This window comes from Strigops habroptila, chromosome 7 (assembly GCF_004027225.2).
Source record: "Strigops habroptila isolate Jane chromosome 7, bStrHab1.2.pri, whole genome shotgun sequence".
NCBI lineage: Eukaryota > Metazoa > Chordata > Aves > Psittaciformes > Psittacidae > Strigops > Strigops habroptila.
In genome coordinates this window covers 41183230-41203534 of record NC_044283.2, presented here as the reverse complement: position 1 = coordinate 41203534, position 20305 = coordinate 41183230, and the positions used below count along the sequence as shown (strand labels likewise).

Here is a 20305-nt window from a genome sequence, read left to right as displayed (position 1 = left end):
ATTCTTGTTAGTTTTCTGGATGAAACTTATGAATTAAATATCTGTGAAAAATGAGGGAGGTGCAAAGCTGATCAGGTCAGTTCTGTTCAGAAGTTCCTTAGAGAAAGCAAATAAAGCTCTTAATCCTAACATGCTCCTAGCAAAGTCTTTAACATCATGCCTTGCATACCCAAAAAACCCTCTGCTTGTTTTCTGTAAGGTTAAGATTGGTGTGTGACATGATGAAGTATACAGAGTGACTTCTGCAGATAGTTTCAGGCCATAAAAATTTTAAGGCAGGAGATAAAAATACGGTCTCCTCTAGTTACAAAATAGTTCGACACTTACACAGGCTTTCCAAAAAATTATAGAATACTTCTAACAGTTGTGGGAGATACCTGGGGTTTTTGGTTTGGTTTGGTTTGGGGTTTTTTTTTTGGGGTTGTGCCTCAGGCTTTGAAGGGCAGAATTTAGATTCTATGTAGTCCTTTCATTGGAAAAAATGCATATTTTTTAAAAAAGGAGTTATCAGTTGCCTTTTTGTCTCAGTTGCTCATTGTTTGGACTATATTGAAATTAAATAGCATCCAGTTAACTGTTATTTCCTTTGCTAGGTATATACCTACCCTGTTGAACTGAAATTAATTCAGAAAACCACTTGTGTTTTTAATCACTTGTGTGAAAGTAAATTGGTAATTATTAAATTGCTGCTAAAGTCAATTGAGTTAATTCTATCAAGGTTTCTGCCTTTCATCATGTTTGTCTTCTATGTGTTTGTGTTTTTCCGCAAAACAGAACTTCCTTGCGTCAAAGTAAGCTGCTTGAAGAAAGCTCCAAGCCTTCCATTATACTTTTAAACAGTCATACATATTTGTTTCTTCAGTGTTAACTCATATTTAGTTAATTCATGAGAGAACCTACTTCCTATGGGTCACACAGATTGCTTTTTGACAACTACGTCAAACTTGCATCAGCACTTATTGTTATATTGCCATGGTTATATATTGTTAAACTTAACCTTGTGCTTGGTTGCTAATCAAAACCTAGCTAGCAGTCCAAATGTTTAACAAAAATAGCATAGCTTTGTTTTCCTTTATAACCCAACAGATAATGTTACTATCCCTTGCCTGAACACTGAGGTATATTTTATGTATGTGCATATAAATTCAATGCATTTGTGTCAAACAAATTCAGTCACAAATAGTCTTTGGTATTTACATTTTCATGGCAAAGTGAACGTTACCACAATGAAGCAATATAATTGCATCATCAAGACTAAGGGGGATATTTTCCACATTTTTTTTTTTCTACCTTATTGTTTCTCTGAAGTGTGGTTTGCCTTGGGTTTTCATATTTATACATCAGTATTACACACTGAAACCAAAGTGATTTCTGCTAATGCATTTCTGTCAGTGAGTGATTTCTTGCATCATCTATTGTTAGTTGAGAACCTTCCTTTCGTTAATTCTCAGTATTACCAGGAAAGAAAAATGGGCTTGCTATGAAGCTTTAGCACTTCCTCAAGTCTGGTGTGTGACCTCTGCAGGGGCACATCATGTATTTGTAGGTTGAAATGTTAATAGTTTCTTCCTCTTACCATTTTATGTTCTGTTTATTAAAGTTTGCAATATTTCATTGTGCTTATACAGTGGCCTCTGTTATGAAAGACATCCAAGGGAAATCTCTAGAAGGTGTTTATAATAGTAATAATAAATAATATTTAACTCTAGTCAGATGGAGACTACTGACTTTCTCCCCTCACTGTTCAAAAGCTTGACAATTTGCCATGTTTTTCCTAGAAGCTTAAAGTTAAAAAAACATCTAGAGCTGCTCCTGGCTCTGTCTCTCTACCTGGTGGCAAAACCCATCACTGGTAAGAGCAGACTAGCCAGAGGAAAGATGTCCCCAATGTGCCCAATGTGAATATAAAGAAATAGCAACCCTTGGAAGGAGAGTGTCCAGAATTGTTAGTAGTGACTGAACAGTTTCAGAAATGGTCTCAAATACCTGTGGTTTCTAAGAAACGTTATCTTTTTGTGTAAAAATTACATTAATGGAAATATCCATATTTAGGGAAGACATCAGATGTTGGATAGGTTTTTAATTGAAAAGTTTCATTTACATTTTGGATCTCTGTGGGTGATCTTTTTTTTTTTTTTTTTTTTTTTTAAGGTATTTTACATGGCAGACCAAAGGCATTTTCAATGTGATTCCTTTTAGTTGCCTGGTATTCAAGAAAAATAATGGAGATAGGAAGTAATATAATACCTGGGAGTTCTTCAGAAACATTTTTTCTTAAGTGGAGTTTTTTTTTAATGTGGGTTTGATTAAATACTAATGAATGCAGCAACATGAAAATACTGAGAATATTATCTGATGAATGTTGTCTACAACATCATATGAAGAACAGAGTGAGAAAAAGAATACCAGTTAACAATAATGTTAAAGATCAGTTTGAATAGAAGTAGACCAGAGAGAATGATTTGGTAACAACTGGACACTGGACAGGGTTTTAGTTGTATGGAAACTAAGAAAGCAATTGGCTGTGGAACTGTATAATGAACAACCAAGTAAAGTTAGTGATGTCTTCCTGGGTTCGGGAAAGGAGGGAAAGAGTTGAAGATGACACCAAGATTGAACCCAGGGATTTTGTGACTCTGAGAGGACAAATAATAGAGCTATTGATAGAGGCAAGAGGAGAGGGAAAAGGAAGAATTTGGATAAAGATAATAAACAACCATTTCAGCTCATGTTAATTGCTATATGCTCTGTTGACTTCATTCACAGCGGTTGAGGATATGGCCTGTTGAGTTCAGCTTTAATGATAAGTTTGAGTTGTCAGGAAGATCTCAGAATAAAATCTCAGCAAAAATAGGCAGAGATGAAAGACTGAGATTATAGATCCTGAACTCTTGCAAGTGGGCCAGTATCTTGATTCATTGAGTTGTGATGGCAGTTTAGGGAAGATGAGTTAGCTGTGCGGAAGCTGAACAGAAAAAACCTGAGGGAGCCTGAAAGAACAGGAAAAGAGAGAAGAAATAACCCAAAGGCCAAAGAAAGCTTAAAAAGAAGAGAGATGGGAGCTTGGAAAAGCAAAGTATATGAAAGAATCCTAGTAGTGAGATTAACTATAAAAGGGCAAGCATACAAATAAACCAAGAGGAAAATGAAATTTTTTTTTTTTTCACTCAGCTGAATGGAAAACAGATAAAAATATTGATTTTCCCAGGCAAGGATAATGCAATACATAAAGTAATTGCAACATAATAAAAGTTAGTTCAAATAATTCTCATTTTCAGCAAGATGTTAGGAAATGTAAAGTTTTCTCAGCTCTATATGTATTTGAATTCATAGTTCAAATCTTAACATATTTCAGTGTCTTTTATGCTTTGTTATAGTTACTTACAGAAAACAACGCATGCTGAAAATTTTTTATTAGATTGATATTACATTTAAATAATTGCATTTAGGCAATGTGTAAAGAAACTAAAAAGTCTGTAAGAGTTTAGGTGAATGCCAAGACCAATTATTTGTCTTTTGCTGGGTAGTTTTATTTCTTTGTGTAAACATGCAGATCAGTAAGCAAATATATGTGATATTAATATATAACTTTTGTACATTTCCCCAAGGGTTGTAACATGGCGTTATAGTCTTCAGATTGGTTTTATTGCCTAAATAAATTCTTTAATTAAATTGAGCTCTTTTTTATTTAAAGCTGTCTTTTGGGGAGATATTGCCTTAGATGATGAAGACTTAAAAATCTTTCAAATTGACAGGACGATTGATCTTACGCAGCACTCCAACGAAAGACTTGGCCATAACACAGGTATGATATTTCAAGCTTGTTTTAACTTATTTTTCCTGATACTTCTGCATAGAAAGCAATCTCTGTTTTAAATGCGGAAAGTGAGTATAATGTTTTGGATAATACTAGTTTTCACTTTAAAAATAGAGTATATTTTTGCTTTAGGGGGAAAGAAAGAGAAAAGCTAAAATTTTAATTTTATTCTGGCATTTCCTATTAATAATATCTTGTTGAACTGAAGAGCAGAAGCTGGTAGGAACCGTAAGTCCACTCCACTCTGCAGGTGGTCATATGGGAAAGGAAATTGTACAAAGCTTTGCTTTCGTCACTAAAAGTTCCTGATCACAGTGCCCAGGTGCCCTATGGAGAGCGTATGTGGAATCCTGGAGGTGAGACTGGGAATCTTGGATTACAACTCCTCCTTTTGCTATTTTTTCAGCTCCATTCGGACCTGTGCCCAGATTTAGAAGCAACACAATAACATCATCCTTGCTAGAATTTGCCTTGTCTAAAAAGCAACTAAATATCTGATTTGTGTCACTGATTTGTAAATTCGTAACTGAGAATGGTAAACTTTCAGGTTATGGTTCCAGAAAAGCCAAGTTACTTATGAAAAGTGTGGGCAAAAATGCTATTAGATGTTTAAATGCATAATTGAAATTTATTTTCTACTAACCATGTTCTATGTGTTCCTGAAGTACTATTAACTTGATTCTGGATATGTGGAAGTGGAATCACTGTGAGGAATGAGCAGAAAAGAATTTTTCAGACCAAAGAAAAAAAAATTAAACCTTTCAATATTGATATATTTAAAATATTTTTACTCTTCCTAGTTAGAAGTCATGATTAGACTATTTTTATAACAACTTTAAAAGGAGATAAAATAAATTTTCAAGCCACTTGTGCTTTCAAGGCAGGGACACTTTTGGTCATTCCTAGGTCAGGACTGGATTTTAAAATGTTAATGGAGTCAGTGGTTTCCCTGCCTCACTTTCCCCCAAACAAATAGCTTTAATTGGTTTCATAAATATCTCAGGCACTAGTTTTGCTGACAAAATGTAGAGAGCAAGGTCGGCCATTTCCTCTTAAAGTGGATGCAGTCAAGTGATTTCTTTGGCCTTCTGGCTTTCTTTTTCCATCTTGCTTTTCTGTTTTTTTAATTTTTAACTGCACAGTTATTTTTTCATCAGTTGCCACTGAAAGAATATACATTTTTAAGCCATTTCTAAATAATATTTAATATTCTATCATTTTATCTTCTTTCCTTACCTGTCTTGAGATTTGTGAATTATCTTCTCCTGTAGACAGTATCCTATTCAGGATATTGAGTCACCCTATTGAGGATTACTAATGCATTTGGATCAAATTTTTCTACCTTTATTGCACAAGAGGAATCAATGCAACTGCAATGGTCAGTGCGACTGGACTTTGTTGAACAAACTCTGCTGAAATTAATGATTTTGTAATAGCTCTCAGTGAATCCTCAATGTTCTTGATTTTTCTAAGAAGAGGGTTGGAGAATTCAATTTACACTTTACATATGTAATTATTTTTTCTAAATTGACATCATAAACAAGGAATTTAGCCTGTTTTTGCAAACTGCATAGCCTAGGGTGCTTTTTTCCTTCTAACTTCCAAAAGAATAAATTGCCAACAACTGACTAGTTAATATTTGGTATAGACATAAAATATCTGTAAAATAGCAGATAAATTAATATTTTACCTCAGTTATAGACACAATGACAATTAATTACAAGCTTGATTTCTGAACAATTTCTCTTGTTGACCTTCACAAACTACAGGTGACACCAGGTAGAAGAGTTAGATGCTTGGGTGTAAACCATCAGGATGGAGCTGCAGAGTTGCATTTTTCATTGCAACTACTAATTAAAAATCCTGAAGCTGTCAGGTTCTGATCCACATTAACTGACACTCCTTTTGGTGAGGATTATCTGCCTAGACTTGCAGGGTCGGATACTTAATCTGTAAGCTTCTCAGAGTGTGGCTCTGTCATTTTATTTGTCATTTTGTCTAACCAATATGCGTAATCATTGTAAACAGAAACAACAGTAAAGCTGATAAAATTCCTGTGTGTATTATCATTCCAAACTGCCAAAAGTATCCTCCTTTTCCTGCGTGAAGTATGAGAAGATGCAGCAAATGTGATTGGTTTTGTTTAAAAAAAATTTTTTAGGTTGTGGTTTGGCAAGGCTGCGTATTATTCATATAAAAAAGATTAATTATGTGAGATACTTTTTCTTCTTCAGTTTTTCACTAAATGGAATACACAGGCTGTGTTAACACAGTAATGCTAGTTTAAAAATTTTTTCCAGAAATAATTATAGTGTAATAGTTTCTTTAAGTAAATAATGGATTCTTTGTGTGTCTTCTATTACATCTGACGATGCTTTTATGGATATTTTAGAATTAATTTGGAATCTTTAGCTATATGCCTTTTCTGATGAGATGAATGTTAAAATGAGAGAAAATTAGATTATTGATGATCAATACAAGGGATGGAATTATTATATTCTCTGTAGTATATATTATAGTTACCATGTAACTTGTTGGAAAGGAATGTCTTGAACTATTACCTCATCTATCTAAAATGTTTTAAAAAATTTGGAAAATTTTTCTCAAGGGACCCAGCAACTATGTGACAATGTAATCCAAATAATTAGGCACGTTGTTATTCACTGAGCAGCCACACTAACTCACTTGCCTTATATGGAATTTTCTCATCTGTAATATAATTTTAAGTTGCTGTTTAATAAATATATTCTCCATGTATATATTGAAAGCTTTTCTGGGAAGTTGGGAAAGGCCTTTTTAGTAGCAGTTGGAGGTTTCAATGGTCCTTTAATTTCTATCTTTTTACTTTTGCTATTGTAAAGTAGTTTGAAAAATCTCTTGTCCTATAATGAATAGAGAATTTTAAAATGCAACCTACTACAAACTTCTGAAAATCACAAAACTTTCTGAACAATTCTGAATGATTTATTGACTAGTGCAGCATTATCAGTGTTCTTTCTTCTGTTTTGCTGGTGTTTACAAAGTTACTTGCAGCCACAAAAAGATTGTGTGTGAAGGGACTATGTGGCAGATGCATCAAATGTATGCAGTAAACCTAGAAATGTGTTGCATTTCTGTAAATGGCATGGCAGATGTTAAAATAAACTACTTAATAGCTTACTTTTTCTTGCTTATTGATGGCTGAAATAACAGACGCATATATGCTTGCAAGGTCTTACTGCAATATACACCAACATGTAATGTTTAAAGCCTGTAGAATGCATTGACATGTATTTGCAAAGAAAGAGAACCAAAACTTTCATGATAAAATCAGCCATATTAAGCTTGTATCAGTTCTACTGTTTTTTTCTGATGAAACTTTGGGTGTTTGCTTTCCCTCTTTCACCTCCCTTGAAATGAGAAGATTATGGCATGCATTCAGGAAATTTCTGTGAGAGTAAGCCTTTTAGCTGTCAATCAATATGACTGTGAGGATGTCAAGGTCACCAGGAAGAAAAAAGCTCCAAATAATAATTAGATGATGTAATTGTCATGACTTGTCTGAATAACAAAGATGTGTTGGCTTACATTCTGGAATGCATATTAGAAAGTTTTTCAGCTAAAAATGTATCTTTATTTCATTGTCAAGAAGAATTTGTATGCGAGTCATTGAAGAATGTTAAACTTCCTTTAAATACATTGCAGTTTTTACAGGATACTTTCTAATCTCTCCAGACTATATAGGTGCTGTAGGTGTAAGATTCCATCTTTTTCACTTTTCTAAAATGCTTTTTTTTTTTTTTCCTTTTCTTTTTAAAGGTGGCTTTGGAGAGCATGGAATGTCAAAAAAAAGAGGTGCCCTCTATCAGCTTATAGACAGGATAAGAAGATTTGGCTCTGGTATTGTCACTGTTTAAATTAGCAGGTTGCCTGATGTGCTAATGTATCATGAACATTAATGATGATAGTACTTTAACACTTTAAAACCGTTCCGTATTACTATTGGCATAAACCAACTATAAAATAAATTGTACAGGAATAATAAGGAAGTGATTAGCTCTTCGTTGTGTTTTCTTAGAGGTCTGGAAGCTAAAATATGTAGTTTTAAATCTCATATTAAAAATTATGCAGCCTTTTTCTATGACTGTGTTCATAGTTATCAGTTCTAATGATATCAATACAATATGGTTTTAGTACAGGTAGGCTATGCTGCATAGCTGCTGATTCTTATCAGTATTTTTCCTGGACCCAGTTGGGGCGTTCTGATTATTCAAATTGTGTTTGAAGCATTTATGGTTTGTATACAACCACATTTTTATACTAATCATACACTTGTCAGTATGAACGTAACTGAATTCAGCCAGCTATGTAAGTGGGATCCCCGTTAATACAGGCTGAATTTACTCACAATATTTGATGCAAGGAGATATCACTTTAATGTCATGAAACCTCAACCTCAAATAGGAAAATGTATGAAACTCCATTATAATCACACCGTATTATGTCTAAATGCATCATTGCGTATCTTGCAAGATTAACCAGAGCACAATAACGGCCTTTGTGTATGTGCTCTGATATAGAATCTTCATTCTTTTTAAGATAATTACAATTTTAGTATTGCATAAATGCATGTCATCTTTTGCATGCAATTTGGCCTAAATTTCTTCTAGTTCAAATAAAAAATTGATAAAAATTTTGAACAGTAAAACATCTATATTAACATGTCATATAGTTCAGTAATGACTATATATTAACTGTAAGAGTAGTTCTCTGAAGTTTTTACTTGTGTTGTAGACTTGTGTAATTCTCATTGACATACTTATTTAATTACAATAAATTTACCTGAGTTTTATTTAAATCCTGAAATGTTCTATATTGTTCCTGTAATAACTTATGTGTTAGTTTTCACAAAGGCAGGCTTTTCTTCCTGTGTACCAAGAGCTTTCTCCCTGCGTTGTTCTGTTGCTTCTTCCTTTTCTTCCTCCTGTTGCTCTCCCAGCCCTGGGGCTATGCCAGGATACCATACCGTGATCCTGCCTGGAATCCTCCTTGATTCTGCCTTAGCCATTAACAGTTAGGGAGAACTGCTATCACAGGGGATACTCACAGAGGGAAGGTGTATTCTTCAGTGAGGAATAAAACTTGAACCCCACTGAGTAGGATTTGTTGACTGGCTTTCAAGTGATCTGTTTTAATCGGCTGTCCTTCTAAATTGCTTCAGGAGAACACCTGTTATGGTGTACAAGTCCTTGTCTCACTGTCCTCATCCTTTTCTTTGTCACAGTAAGTTTCAGCTGATTTGGGAAAGATTTGTAGTGGGATGAATGGTGGTAATATCTCTGAAAATAGTAGACATATTTTAGTCTTGTTAAGAAATTCCAGCCATGAGTAAAATAGTTATTCGTAGGATTCCCAAAGCTCATTTATGAAAAATTTCTATTTCCATCCTGTAGAGTTGTAGGGTTACTATCAAAATGAAAGTCACATTTTCATCTGAAAATGTATCTACAGGTAATAGCCTCAGATTCTGGAGCTCAGAGAGAGAAATGACCCTCTGACTTTTTCCATATGTATACAACCTAGCAAATAATTGAGCTTTTTTTTTTTTTTTTTTTTGCTTGTAATTGCTGACAGTGAAAGCCTATCTACTACTTTAAGGACTTCTTTCTGTCCGGTGCTTTAAGGGTGATCACGCACTTGGTTTTTCCTGGTCTTGCAATAAAAATGAAGGGGACAGTGAATGCCTTGATTACTTTGGTTCTCAGTAAAAAGTCTTTCATCCTTTGGTGGAAAAATCCCAATGTGTTAAAAAAACCCCCAACAAACAAACCAAACCAACAACAGAGGGAGTATGATTAAAAAAAAAAAAAAAAAAAAAAAAAAAAAAACCAAACCGAAACCAAACTATTATTAAATAAGAAATTTAGATGAAATTATGTAACATACCTTCAAGTTGTTAAATATAGGTGCAAATAGTTACTGTAGATATGGTGGAAAAAAATAAGATTTAGGCTCTTCATTTTGAGCATTTCTCAGAAAACCAAGTAATGATAGGCTGTTGCATAACAGCAGTGTCCTACTTCTAAAGGGCATAAAGAAATAATCTGACTTTAACCTGCTGGATAATAACTGTTCTCTTTCCTTGTGTGTGTGATCTCATTCGGTGTTTTAATTATCATTACAGGCTTTGAGCAAAATAACACATCCAAAGGAAGAGCTACTGTAAAATTCTCAGGGAAAAATGAGAAAAACCGATTTCCCAGAGCTGCTACATCACGAACAGAAAGAATATGGCCAGGGGGTGTCATTCCATATGTAATAGGTGGAAACTTCACTGGTAAGCTTTGTGCTTTGGATAGGAAGAAGGAATATGGTTTTTTTTTAATTGCCTTTTTTTCTTTTTTTTTTTTTTTTTTTAATGATTTTTTGGTAAAGTCATACTGTGGAAGTCAGTAGAAGGGTTCCTGTTGGATCAGGCCTGAAATACATCTGTTCTGAAAATATTAGTCATACTTCAAAAAGTTGTTCCCAAAGGCAAGCTACATAATAAAAAAGTATAACTATGTTTTAGAAAGAGAAGGCTCTCTTTTTATGCCTAATATTTCTCATTGCATGTTTGTTTTCAAGAGCCTAAGTAGCAGAATGTCATGAAATCTGTTTTTTAACAAATGCAGGATATTTAGCACAAGAATGTAGCTAATTAACTGGTGTGACATATATAATCTGCTAAAATGATTTCACTCAACAAACTGACTCAAATGTATTTTGTAATTCCTCAGTTTGGTTTTCAGATGGGTACACACAGACATTATATATGACAAGAACAAAGACTGACTTCAAAATATACGAAATCTGTAGCAGAAAACTGTAGAAAGAGTTTAGAACTTTTGTTATCCCTGAAATATGTAAATGGATTAATATCAATGTGGGTGTAAGAGGTAATTTAAAACAAAAAGGGACTGAGAAAAGCAAAGATGGATGTGAAAAGATATGTAATAACATTTATTGAGCACAATAATACAGAAAACCAAAAGAAACGTGCAAATGCTCACACACTAAATGCCTATGTATATGGAGAAACCAGAGTAATTCTTTTCAAAATGACAGCTACATTCAGACTTTTATTTTGGGTATTTACATAGTACTATACCAAATGTGACCTTTGCTTTAGGATTACCATCTCCAGAAATAGTGGTAGAAAACTAAATGAAGCATGTCATGTTAAACATTTTACCTTTTTCATAATGAAAGATAAATTCTAAAGCTTGGAAAATATTGCTTAAAGACAAAAGAAAAGGGCAAGATGGGATGAAATAACCTTTAATTTCTAGGATCTGACATGATTTGAACTTGCTAGTTTTATGAACTTCGAGGTTTGGGTTTTTTTAGGTTAAAAAAGTGTTTTTGTTTTAATTATCCTATGTTTAAACATGCATTTTTGCAAAAGTTTGCAAGGTGGATGCATTTCTGCCAGCATATTCATGCCAAATAGTACCGTTTGTGGATTTCTAGCTCAGAAGCAATACACCTGTATTCTCAGATGCTGCCTCTATGTTAATAAGCCTTGTCTTTCGTCACACAATGAAATTACATTCCTTACTGTCTGAAGTACTGTATACTAGATGGCTTTGTGTTTTATGGTGAAAGCTGGCCTGCCTGCTGCTGCATCTAGCATATAGTTTTGATTGTTTCTGAACGTGTATCTCATTTTTTAAAACAAATATCTAGGTATGCTTAGTATTGTACCAAATTAAGAATTTACACCTTTTGTTGGATCAATCGATTTCTGAAAGACCTTGATGCAAAAAGTGCAGGCTAATCCTTGTTCAAGACAGCATTATTTAGATCAAACGACGTGTCTTGTGTACCTGTTTGCATGGCTTAGGTTTACTTGGTCTCCAGGGTTTTTTTTTTCATCTTGTGGCTAAATAGCTAGGATTCAGAGTTCCTCAATTTTTTTTCTTTTTCTTTTTTTCAAGTGGTCCACTTCATAATTTCATCTAGGAAATTGCTTAGCAAATATGCTAATACAAGCACATAAGCAACACTGTATTTCTTCTGCTGTCTGCCTCTGAGGTAACATAAATGTACTTTTAATTAGAGGTTTTATGTTTGCTAGAGTGTGTCAGGCAGTTTTGGTCCCCTTGCAAGCAGATATGTTAGGGTGAGCTGATGGTCTGGTATCCCTTTAATTGTAGTTTGGCAGTACATGGGACTGCCAGGACACAGGCCTTCATGATCCAGTGCCGCCTTCTGGGCTTATACTCCTAGTATTGAAATCTGATTTTAAGGAGCAAGACACAGTTAAAAAAGTCTCTTACGTCATACAATTATTCTTCCAGGCACCCAGCGCGCCATGTTCAAACAGGCTATGCGGCATTGGGAAAAGTACACATGCGTTACATTTATTGAACGAAGTGATGAAGAAAGTTATATTGTATTTACATACAGACCATGTGGGTAAGTGTGTATGTATGGTAACAGATGTGCTTTCAGTATTTTGGCATGTTTGTCAGCTTTGAAGTTAAAAATGAATATATATTTCACAGGGAAATGAATAGTTACTGCATTTAAGTGATGCATGTTCTGCTTGGCTGTAGGTTCATTGAAAGCAGCGCGGATAGTAACTTTTTGATGTTATGCCTCTTCTGTCTGTTTCTAGATACAGTGATTCTGGTTACACATGGGATTTTGGTAGAAATAGGAAGTAGAGAATAATTGTGATGGTTCCCTTGCACTCACAGAGATAGAAAGCAATGTGAATTTAGACAGAATGTGAAAGATGTAAGTGGTCTCAAGCGCTTTAGAAAGAGAAGTATGGGGATATCTACAGAGATCTTGGTTTCGTGATAAGTAAACAACTTCAAAGCGCCCAAAGTGAAATGACAGAAAATCTCTCCAGCCAAAGCATTGTTCCTTAGGCTGGTTGGTGCTTCATGAGATCAAGTCACTTTAAGGTGAAGGCTAGATTATAACCGATTCAAACCAGAAGGTTGGAATGTACTCAGTGTCTACTTTCAAAGTCACCATTATCTTTTACAGTTGATGTTGTTTTATTCATGGATACTTTACAAATCACAAATAATTTACAAAGGCTGTAACAAGTTAGAAATAAAAACAAGGTAGAGTGTGGCTATATGAACAGTCCACCAGTGATGAAAAAAAAATCAGGCTAAATGGAAAGGTCAGTTGAATGACTTTTTGGGGGTCCTGAATCTATGAGCCATTTCACAAAGAGCCAGATAAATAAGAACATCTTCTCTGGGTGAATAGGAGCCATTGTGCACTAACCATTGGCATACAGTAGTGATGCAGGATTTTCCATGGAAAGAGCCCAGACAAAAGTGACACCACACCATCTGCAAACGCTTTCTGCTACATGGCCAATCGTATTGAAATTAATCTCGGTTCTTTCCCATAGCACCCTGCTGTGCTGGTTTGTTAGCACATTGTGTCATTATTGTTTCCAGTACCATGGCAGCTAATGTTCACAGATGAGGGAGACTTTATTGTACTTAGCACCGTTCAAATTAAAAACTAAATTATAAACCTTGCCCCAAAGAGCACACAGTCAAAACATAACACATTTAATGAAACGGAAAGTGGATGCAGTCATACATGTAGAAATTCAGGTGGCAATATCTGCAAATGTCTCAGATAACAGCATTAGCACACTAGCAAGTGAAGTGTGATTGAGCCTTTGAAACATTAAGGATAATTTGAAGGAGCGTAATGCATTAGTTCTTGCAGCAGTTCATGGGAAGCTCATCCCAGAAGGGCAGTGATGAAAAAAGCATATTTGAAATATAATGAAAGTTCATATATCAGAAATGAATGAGAGATGTTTTGATTATAATAGTCACATGGAACTGCAAAGGGATATCAGAAAAGTGTCTAACTTATTCTTAAGACAAACAGCTATACCTAAGTCATTGCTGATACATGCTTGTCTAATTTGTTTCTAAAAACCTGCAAAAATGAATACTTTACGGCTTGCTAGGAAATATATTGCTTCAGTATCCTTAAAATAAGAAATGTAGGAAGTCAGGGGCAGAATTTTTGCTCATAGCTAAACCAGATATTTCTTGCAGCAGTTTTAACTTTTTTTTCCTGCTCACCATCGCCATAGAAAATAAAATATTCCTCTTTCTTTTTCGAAGGTATCTATTATATACTTTGAGACTGTTATTATGTCCAACCTCAGTTCCACTTTCTTTTAGGATAGAAAACACCTAATTAATTTAATCTTTCCTGGTAAGTTGTGTTTTCTAGGCCTTTGATCACATTGTTATTCTCTTTGCAATTCTTTTCAGCTAGTCTATATCTTTCTTGAAATCAAGGACCTAAAACTAGGACACGTTTGTCCAGATGAACCACTACTTCTGCTAAGCCAGTGCTAGAGCTAATTCATAGATCCTGTAGTCTCTCTTTCCACTTGGGTACCTAAGCATGGTGCATCCCTATTTCTCAACAGCTGCCACATTTGACTTGTGGTCTATTGGGATATGACTCCAAATTCTTCAATGAGAAAAGCCAGAATTCTTTCCACAGCACTGATAATCAACCACTGGTTCCATCGTGTGCCATGCCATCTCAGGACACCAAATAATTCTGTACTTCCCTTTTCAGATCTCTTATCTATTAAAGTTACTATCAGTTCCAGGCTTGTCTTCATGGTATTTTTTCACAGTGCAAGTTTAAAGAACATCTTCTCTGTCTTCACTTCATATAATATTCCAGCCATCTTTATAACCTCCCCTTTATATCAGGGTTCTCTAGTTTGCTTATGGGAAGCTTGTGTGGAAAACCGCCTAAAGCTTTACAGCTGGATCCCTCTTTCCCATCAGAATAATTTCATTTGTTGCTGTCTTAATCTATAATTATTTGTCAATATGTCTTGTTTATTTAACCTGATTTTGAGAATAGTTAATTATTGAAATATTGTTTCTTAGTACAGCTGAAACACTTGGTAGTTTGAAATTTCGTAATTACTCATAGTCATTTGTACCATTAGCTGCAGATGTGAGAATAAGAATATAATATAATGTTTATGATTCTTCTACCAAAGCAGTGTACATTGGCATTAATATCTATTACAGAGAATATTTATGCAGCTAGTTGATTAGGGCAAATAAAACTGATCTGTGAACAGGTTCAAAACACTTTTTGTCCACTACGGCTTCTCTATCCTTATGTTTCTTGCTATCAGATAGGAAGTGTCTGAAGACAATGTCAATATACATCTGTCTGCAAAGCCAAAAAGAGGTCAGCAAACTGGGATGATCTCTAGTCTTAATAAATATTACTGAGTACAAGATCAAGCTTCTTTTTTTATACAGTCAAACAAAAAAAGAGCAATTAGTCATATTGTACTGGCATCTCAGCATGCTTTTGATCTGACTTTGTGTCAATTTTTGTTTTCTTAAGTACTGAAGTCTTGAGTACTTTTTATGACAAACTTTAGATGACTTATTACAATCACTATTGTATCCTCTCATATGGGTGTTTGACAAAGCTGTCTGAGATACAGAAAAATCAAATCTCTGTCATGTGCTTCCCCAAACATTGTAGACTGAACAGCTTCTGAATCTTTTAATGCTTTTTTGAACTTAGTGGTATATTAAATAGACATTACAGGCAAGTTTTTCAAGTTGGTGAAAAAGGCAAATTCGTTGCCCGAGGTACACTTTTGCAGCATTCTTTAGCTTTAAGAAGGATTACATGTTATAAAGGTGCTCAATCACTTTTATGGAATGAGAAGAAATTCAGTTGTGCTAAATACAGTTGGGCTGACTCATATTCTCAGGTGGTGATTAACTCAAGCAGCTGGCACTCTTCCTGCCCACAAGAGTTGACACAGCTTCTCTGCTGGTGGTGGCATGGCCTGCAGGATGGGTGTGACCAAGGTGCAGGTAATCAGTTGCCAGTCTAAAACCCAGTGCATTAACATACACTCAGTGAGTGGTGATTTATGTTAATACACTAGGATAGGCAGCTGTTGACTGAGGAATGGATTCAGTTGGCTGTTCTTTATATAATATTGAGGTAGTCATCCCCATCGAGTAAGTGAAGAAGCAGTAGCTGCTTCTGCCAACACAACAGGTTTTCTTGGAGGAGTGAATCTTGACTTTTAGTAACCATGATTGTATTGATCCCTGAAAAATAAGCAAATTCATCAAGCCAGGTTATAGCCAATATCTCCTTTGTACAGGATGAGTTATACTTGTGACTGAGGTGGTTTTGCACCAAGAAAAAACCTTTGCATCTTCAGTGAGATTTTTTTAAATGAATTTTATGAACTACTTTTTCTTGCATTGTGTAACATGTAGGTGATGATATGCAATCCTAACAAGTTTATGAAATTCTACAGTTTTTCATCCACAGCTTCATACAGTTAGTGCCATTGAAAGCTGATCTTATGATGTACAAGGATTTTTATATTATTACATTCTGAAGAGTACAGCTATTAAAAAAAGTGCAGTGTTGACTCTATCCATTTCTTTCTTTTTTCATATTAATTTAAGAGTATTTTTGACAGTAGCTGTGAAATAGTATTACTTAAAAGAATGAGTGTATTGTTCCAGTCATTCCATTTTCTGTCATTTTTTCTCTTTGCTTGCCATCATTGATCAGCTAGACTGATAAAGTGGAATTAGAGATTCATAAATAGTTGCTGTCTCCAACGGCTGTCTGGTGCAATAAAGATTAAAGAGATGAGGAGCTTTAAAAGCTGCCAGTTGACTCAATTTAAAGGGAAAACAGGTGCTCATACAGCACAGACTCGTCTTGGTCTTTTGCCAAACACACCTGGGGTCAAACCCGTGATATTGAGAAATAATTTATATCATAGATGTATTAATTTTAGTGTTTACATTTTGGCTGGGTGCAGTTGTGGAAGTGATCAGAATCTTGTAGCTTAATTGAATGAATCTGGTGTGCTTGACATGACGCTCACCCTAGCAAATCCTAATGACTCTCTATGAGTGTGCACTGCTGCTATTTTAAGTCTTTGTGTTAATGCTGATTTTCTTCGGCAAGGAAAGAAATACTCAATGAATTTGTTTATAATTGCTGGGAAGTACTTCAAAACTTGTAAGTAACCAGTGTAAGGGAATTACCATACTCATCTAGCTGCTTGTTTTTAGGAGCAGGCCAGTATTAAACAAAATAATTCTGAATGTGTTGGGGTTTAGGTGTTTAGTGTTAGACAACCTAGGGAAATGCTATGTAAAAGATTGCATTTAATTTTTTTTTTCTGAAAAGAAGACATCTTTCGAATATGTCAGTGGAATGCTCAACTTCTTTTTGTATTTTCATGACTTTAATAGTAAAATGTCGAATTATTTTTGTAAACACCTAAAAATCTATCTGATTTATGAAAAACCACTAAAAGCTTTCAGAGATGATCATAATCATTTTTTGAGTAAACAAACAACTTTTTGATATTGTTAATTGTGTCTGTTAAACTGGTTAATTAATTATTTACTTACCATGTTTTCTTATAAAACCAAATTGTCTTCAGAACTTAATGTGTTATACTAGCCATTTTGTTGTTCTGCTACTATTGCATAGCTATTGCCTGACCTTTTCTGAGATACAGGGCACAGTGTTAAAAGGTTAAATCCTCTTTTGGTCCAAATGAAGTAAAAAGGACAGAAAGAGAGAGACTGTAGTTAAAATCTTGCTTTTTTTTTCTTTTTCCTTTGCTGTGAATAGTATCAATAAAAGCAGAGCTGGAGACATCACAGAGGGTACTATTTTTTTCACTTTTTCCTTTTTCTCTAGTTGTCTCCGAAGTATCACTGTGCACAAATTATATTGACAATCTATGGAATTTTTAAGCCACCAAATATGTCTTTGTTAGCTGTCTGGATTTCAGCTAGGATAAAGTTGAAGCTTATACAATATGTTATACATATGTTGTATGTATGTTATATATACGACATATAATAGGTTATTAAGACTGGAGGTTGTAGAATATATAATACAATTTCAAGAGTTTTAACAAGCTTATGTTATTGACTATAAAGTCTTAATAACATATTGATTTGATTTAAGCTATAAATAATGATTAACATTCTTTAGTTCTGCGTTGCAATATTTCTTTATAGTTTCCACACAGTGGTAGACTTGAAGACTGAGCAGATGTGTTTAAACTCTTTTAAACTAAAGGGTTTGTTCTGCCTTTTCATAATATTGCGTGGTTATCCTAACTTTATTCTTATCAATCTTTCTTGCACTGCCATCATGTGTTGTATTCAGATCATAAAGGTTTTGAAGTTATCCCCAAGGTGTATTTTGCAGGACTATAGATGAAAAGAAAACTAGATAAATTAAAATTGGATGTGTGGTTGGTCTTGGAGGGTTGTGATTAAAACACACTGTGACTGAAAGTGCAGTATCACAAAGGCCTATCCTGGGACCTGTCCTTTTTAACATCTTTATCGATGACCCACAAAGAAGTGACGGCACATGCTCTTATCAGGTTTGCAGATGTTGGGTGGAGGGGACCAGATGATAGGCTAAATGGAACTCTAATATCGGAATGGTGACATGCTTTCACAGAATGTGGATTACTTAATTTGATTGATTCTTATATTTTCTACCATGGTTTCCTGTAGACTGCCAATGCAAATGCCACATCCTCCTTACTTCAGAGTGCTCAAAGATAAGAAACTGTTTTCTAAAAGATTTGAAGTCTGGGACCTAGGAACTGTGACAAACTTATTCAGTGTACATAATGCCTGTGACAGTGAATTGGGAATTCTATACTGCAGAAAAGGACTTGGGGGTGTTGGTTGACGAGAAGCTTAACATGAGCCAGCAGTGCGCGCTCGCAGCCCAGAAAGCCAACCGTATCCTGGGCTGCATCAAAAGAAGCGTGACCAGCAGGTCGAAGGAGGTGATCCTGCCCCTCTACTCTGCTCTTGTGAGACCCCACTTGGAGTACTGCGTACAGTTCTGGTGTCCTCAACATAAAAAGGACATGGAGCTGTTGGAGCGAGTCCAGAGGAGGGCCACGAGGATGATAAGAGGGCTGGAGCACCTCCCATATGAAGACAGGCTGAGAAAGTTGGGGCTGTTCAGCCTGGAGAAGAGAAGGCTGCGTGGTGACCTCATAGCAGCCTTCCAGTATCTGAAGGGGGTCTATAAGGATGCTGGGGAGGGACTCTTCCTTAGGGACTGTAGTGGTAGGACAAGGGGTAATGGGTTCAAACTTAAACAGAGGAAGTTTAGATTAGATATAAGGAAGAAGTTCTTTACAGTGAGGGTGGTGAAGCACTGGAATGGGTTGCCCAGGGAGGTTGTGGATGCTCCATCCCTGGCGGTGTTCAAGGCCAGGTTGGACAGAGCCTTGAGCCACATGGTTTAGGGCAAGGTGTCCCTGCCCATGGCAGGGGGGTTGGAACTAGATGATCTTAAGGTCCTTTCCAACCCTTACGATTCTATGATTCTATGATTCTATGATAGGAGATCTTTAATGGGTTTTTAAATAAATGAACTTTTCTGAGAGTGAAGAGTTACTGAAAATTCTACCACCTTTGGCTCAAAGTGTATACTCCAGCATTCCCTCTCTAAATGGATGGGACAGTAAATAACACCGTGCAAGAGGGTTTAAAAAAACAACAAAACACTCCAAACCTTCTTAAGATTCCAAACAATTTTCTCACCAGGGTGAGCATGAATGACTAAGAGGGTATATGAACTATGGTAGTTTCTTATTGCACGATAGACACGTATTCAAATAGTTGAATGACTACTGGAAGATAAAAACCCAGGTAAAATTGATCTTGAAAATATCTGTAGTGCTTGAATTATGTTTACATATTCACCTGTAGTCATAATATTTATTCTGCAAACATGCAGTCTGAAATTATATCAAGCAAGACCATGTAAGCGTGTCAGGTACAAAGGTGAAATCCACTGTGGAATCATGAGATAAAATGGTGTAACTGTTCTAAATTTTTATTTTAATCTTATTTCTGCTATCTGTTGCTTCTTTACATCACCTATGCTGTATTTTAGGGCACATCTTAAGGTATTTTTTCCCATTACTATTATTTATATCAGTGTTCACAATAATATTTCTATATCATAAATACTGTAAATAGTAATTTTGTGTTCATACTGTCTATATAGAGTGAGGGAAATACACAGAGCAATACACAGGTGTTCTTTGTTTTCTTTTACTGTGTTGTGGAACAGTAGTACTTAAACCTGCAACATTGACAATAGCACAGAGTTACAACAGGGAATCTAAATTGCCATTGTTTTTATTTACTTGCCTTGAAGAGAGCTATCAAGGGAAGACACCTTCAGAAATTAATTAAACATGATATTGCACAGCTCTAGCTGAAGCACTGAGCCTAATTCAATGCTTTGACCTAAAAAGGTGATTCATACCTATCCTTGGAACTAACTAAAGCACTAAGAGTTAACTGATTTTGAGGGTAGGAATACTTGACAAGCAATTGAAAGAGCAAGGACTGGTTATCATGTGAACAGTAA

At 35.2% G+C, this 20305-nt stretch overlaps 1 protein-coding gene across 4 annotated transcripts in view; it reads left to right on the top strand.

The window, feature by feature from the left end:
• The window catches only part of TLL1 (tolloid like 1), a 135284-nt gene that overhangs the window by 55795 nt on the left and 59184 nt on the right, over positions 1-20305 (top strand). For all 4 annotated transcript variants that reach the window (XM_030492521.2, XM_030492520.2, XM_030492522.1 and 1 more), the window contains 4 exons: positions 3695-3805; positions 7616-7696; positions 9981-10133; positions 12139-12256. In XM_030492521.2, coding sequence (XP_030348381.1) covers positions 3695-3805; positions 7616-7696; positions 9981-10133; positions 12139-12256 — 463 coding nt within the window. The remainder of the gene's footprint in view (positions 1-3694; positions 3806-7615; positions 7697-9980; positions 10134-12138; positions 12257-20305) is intronic.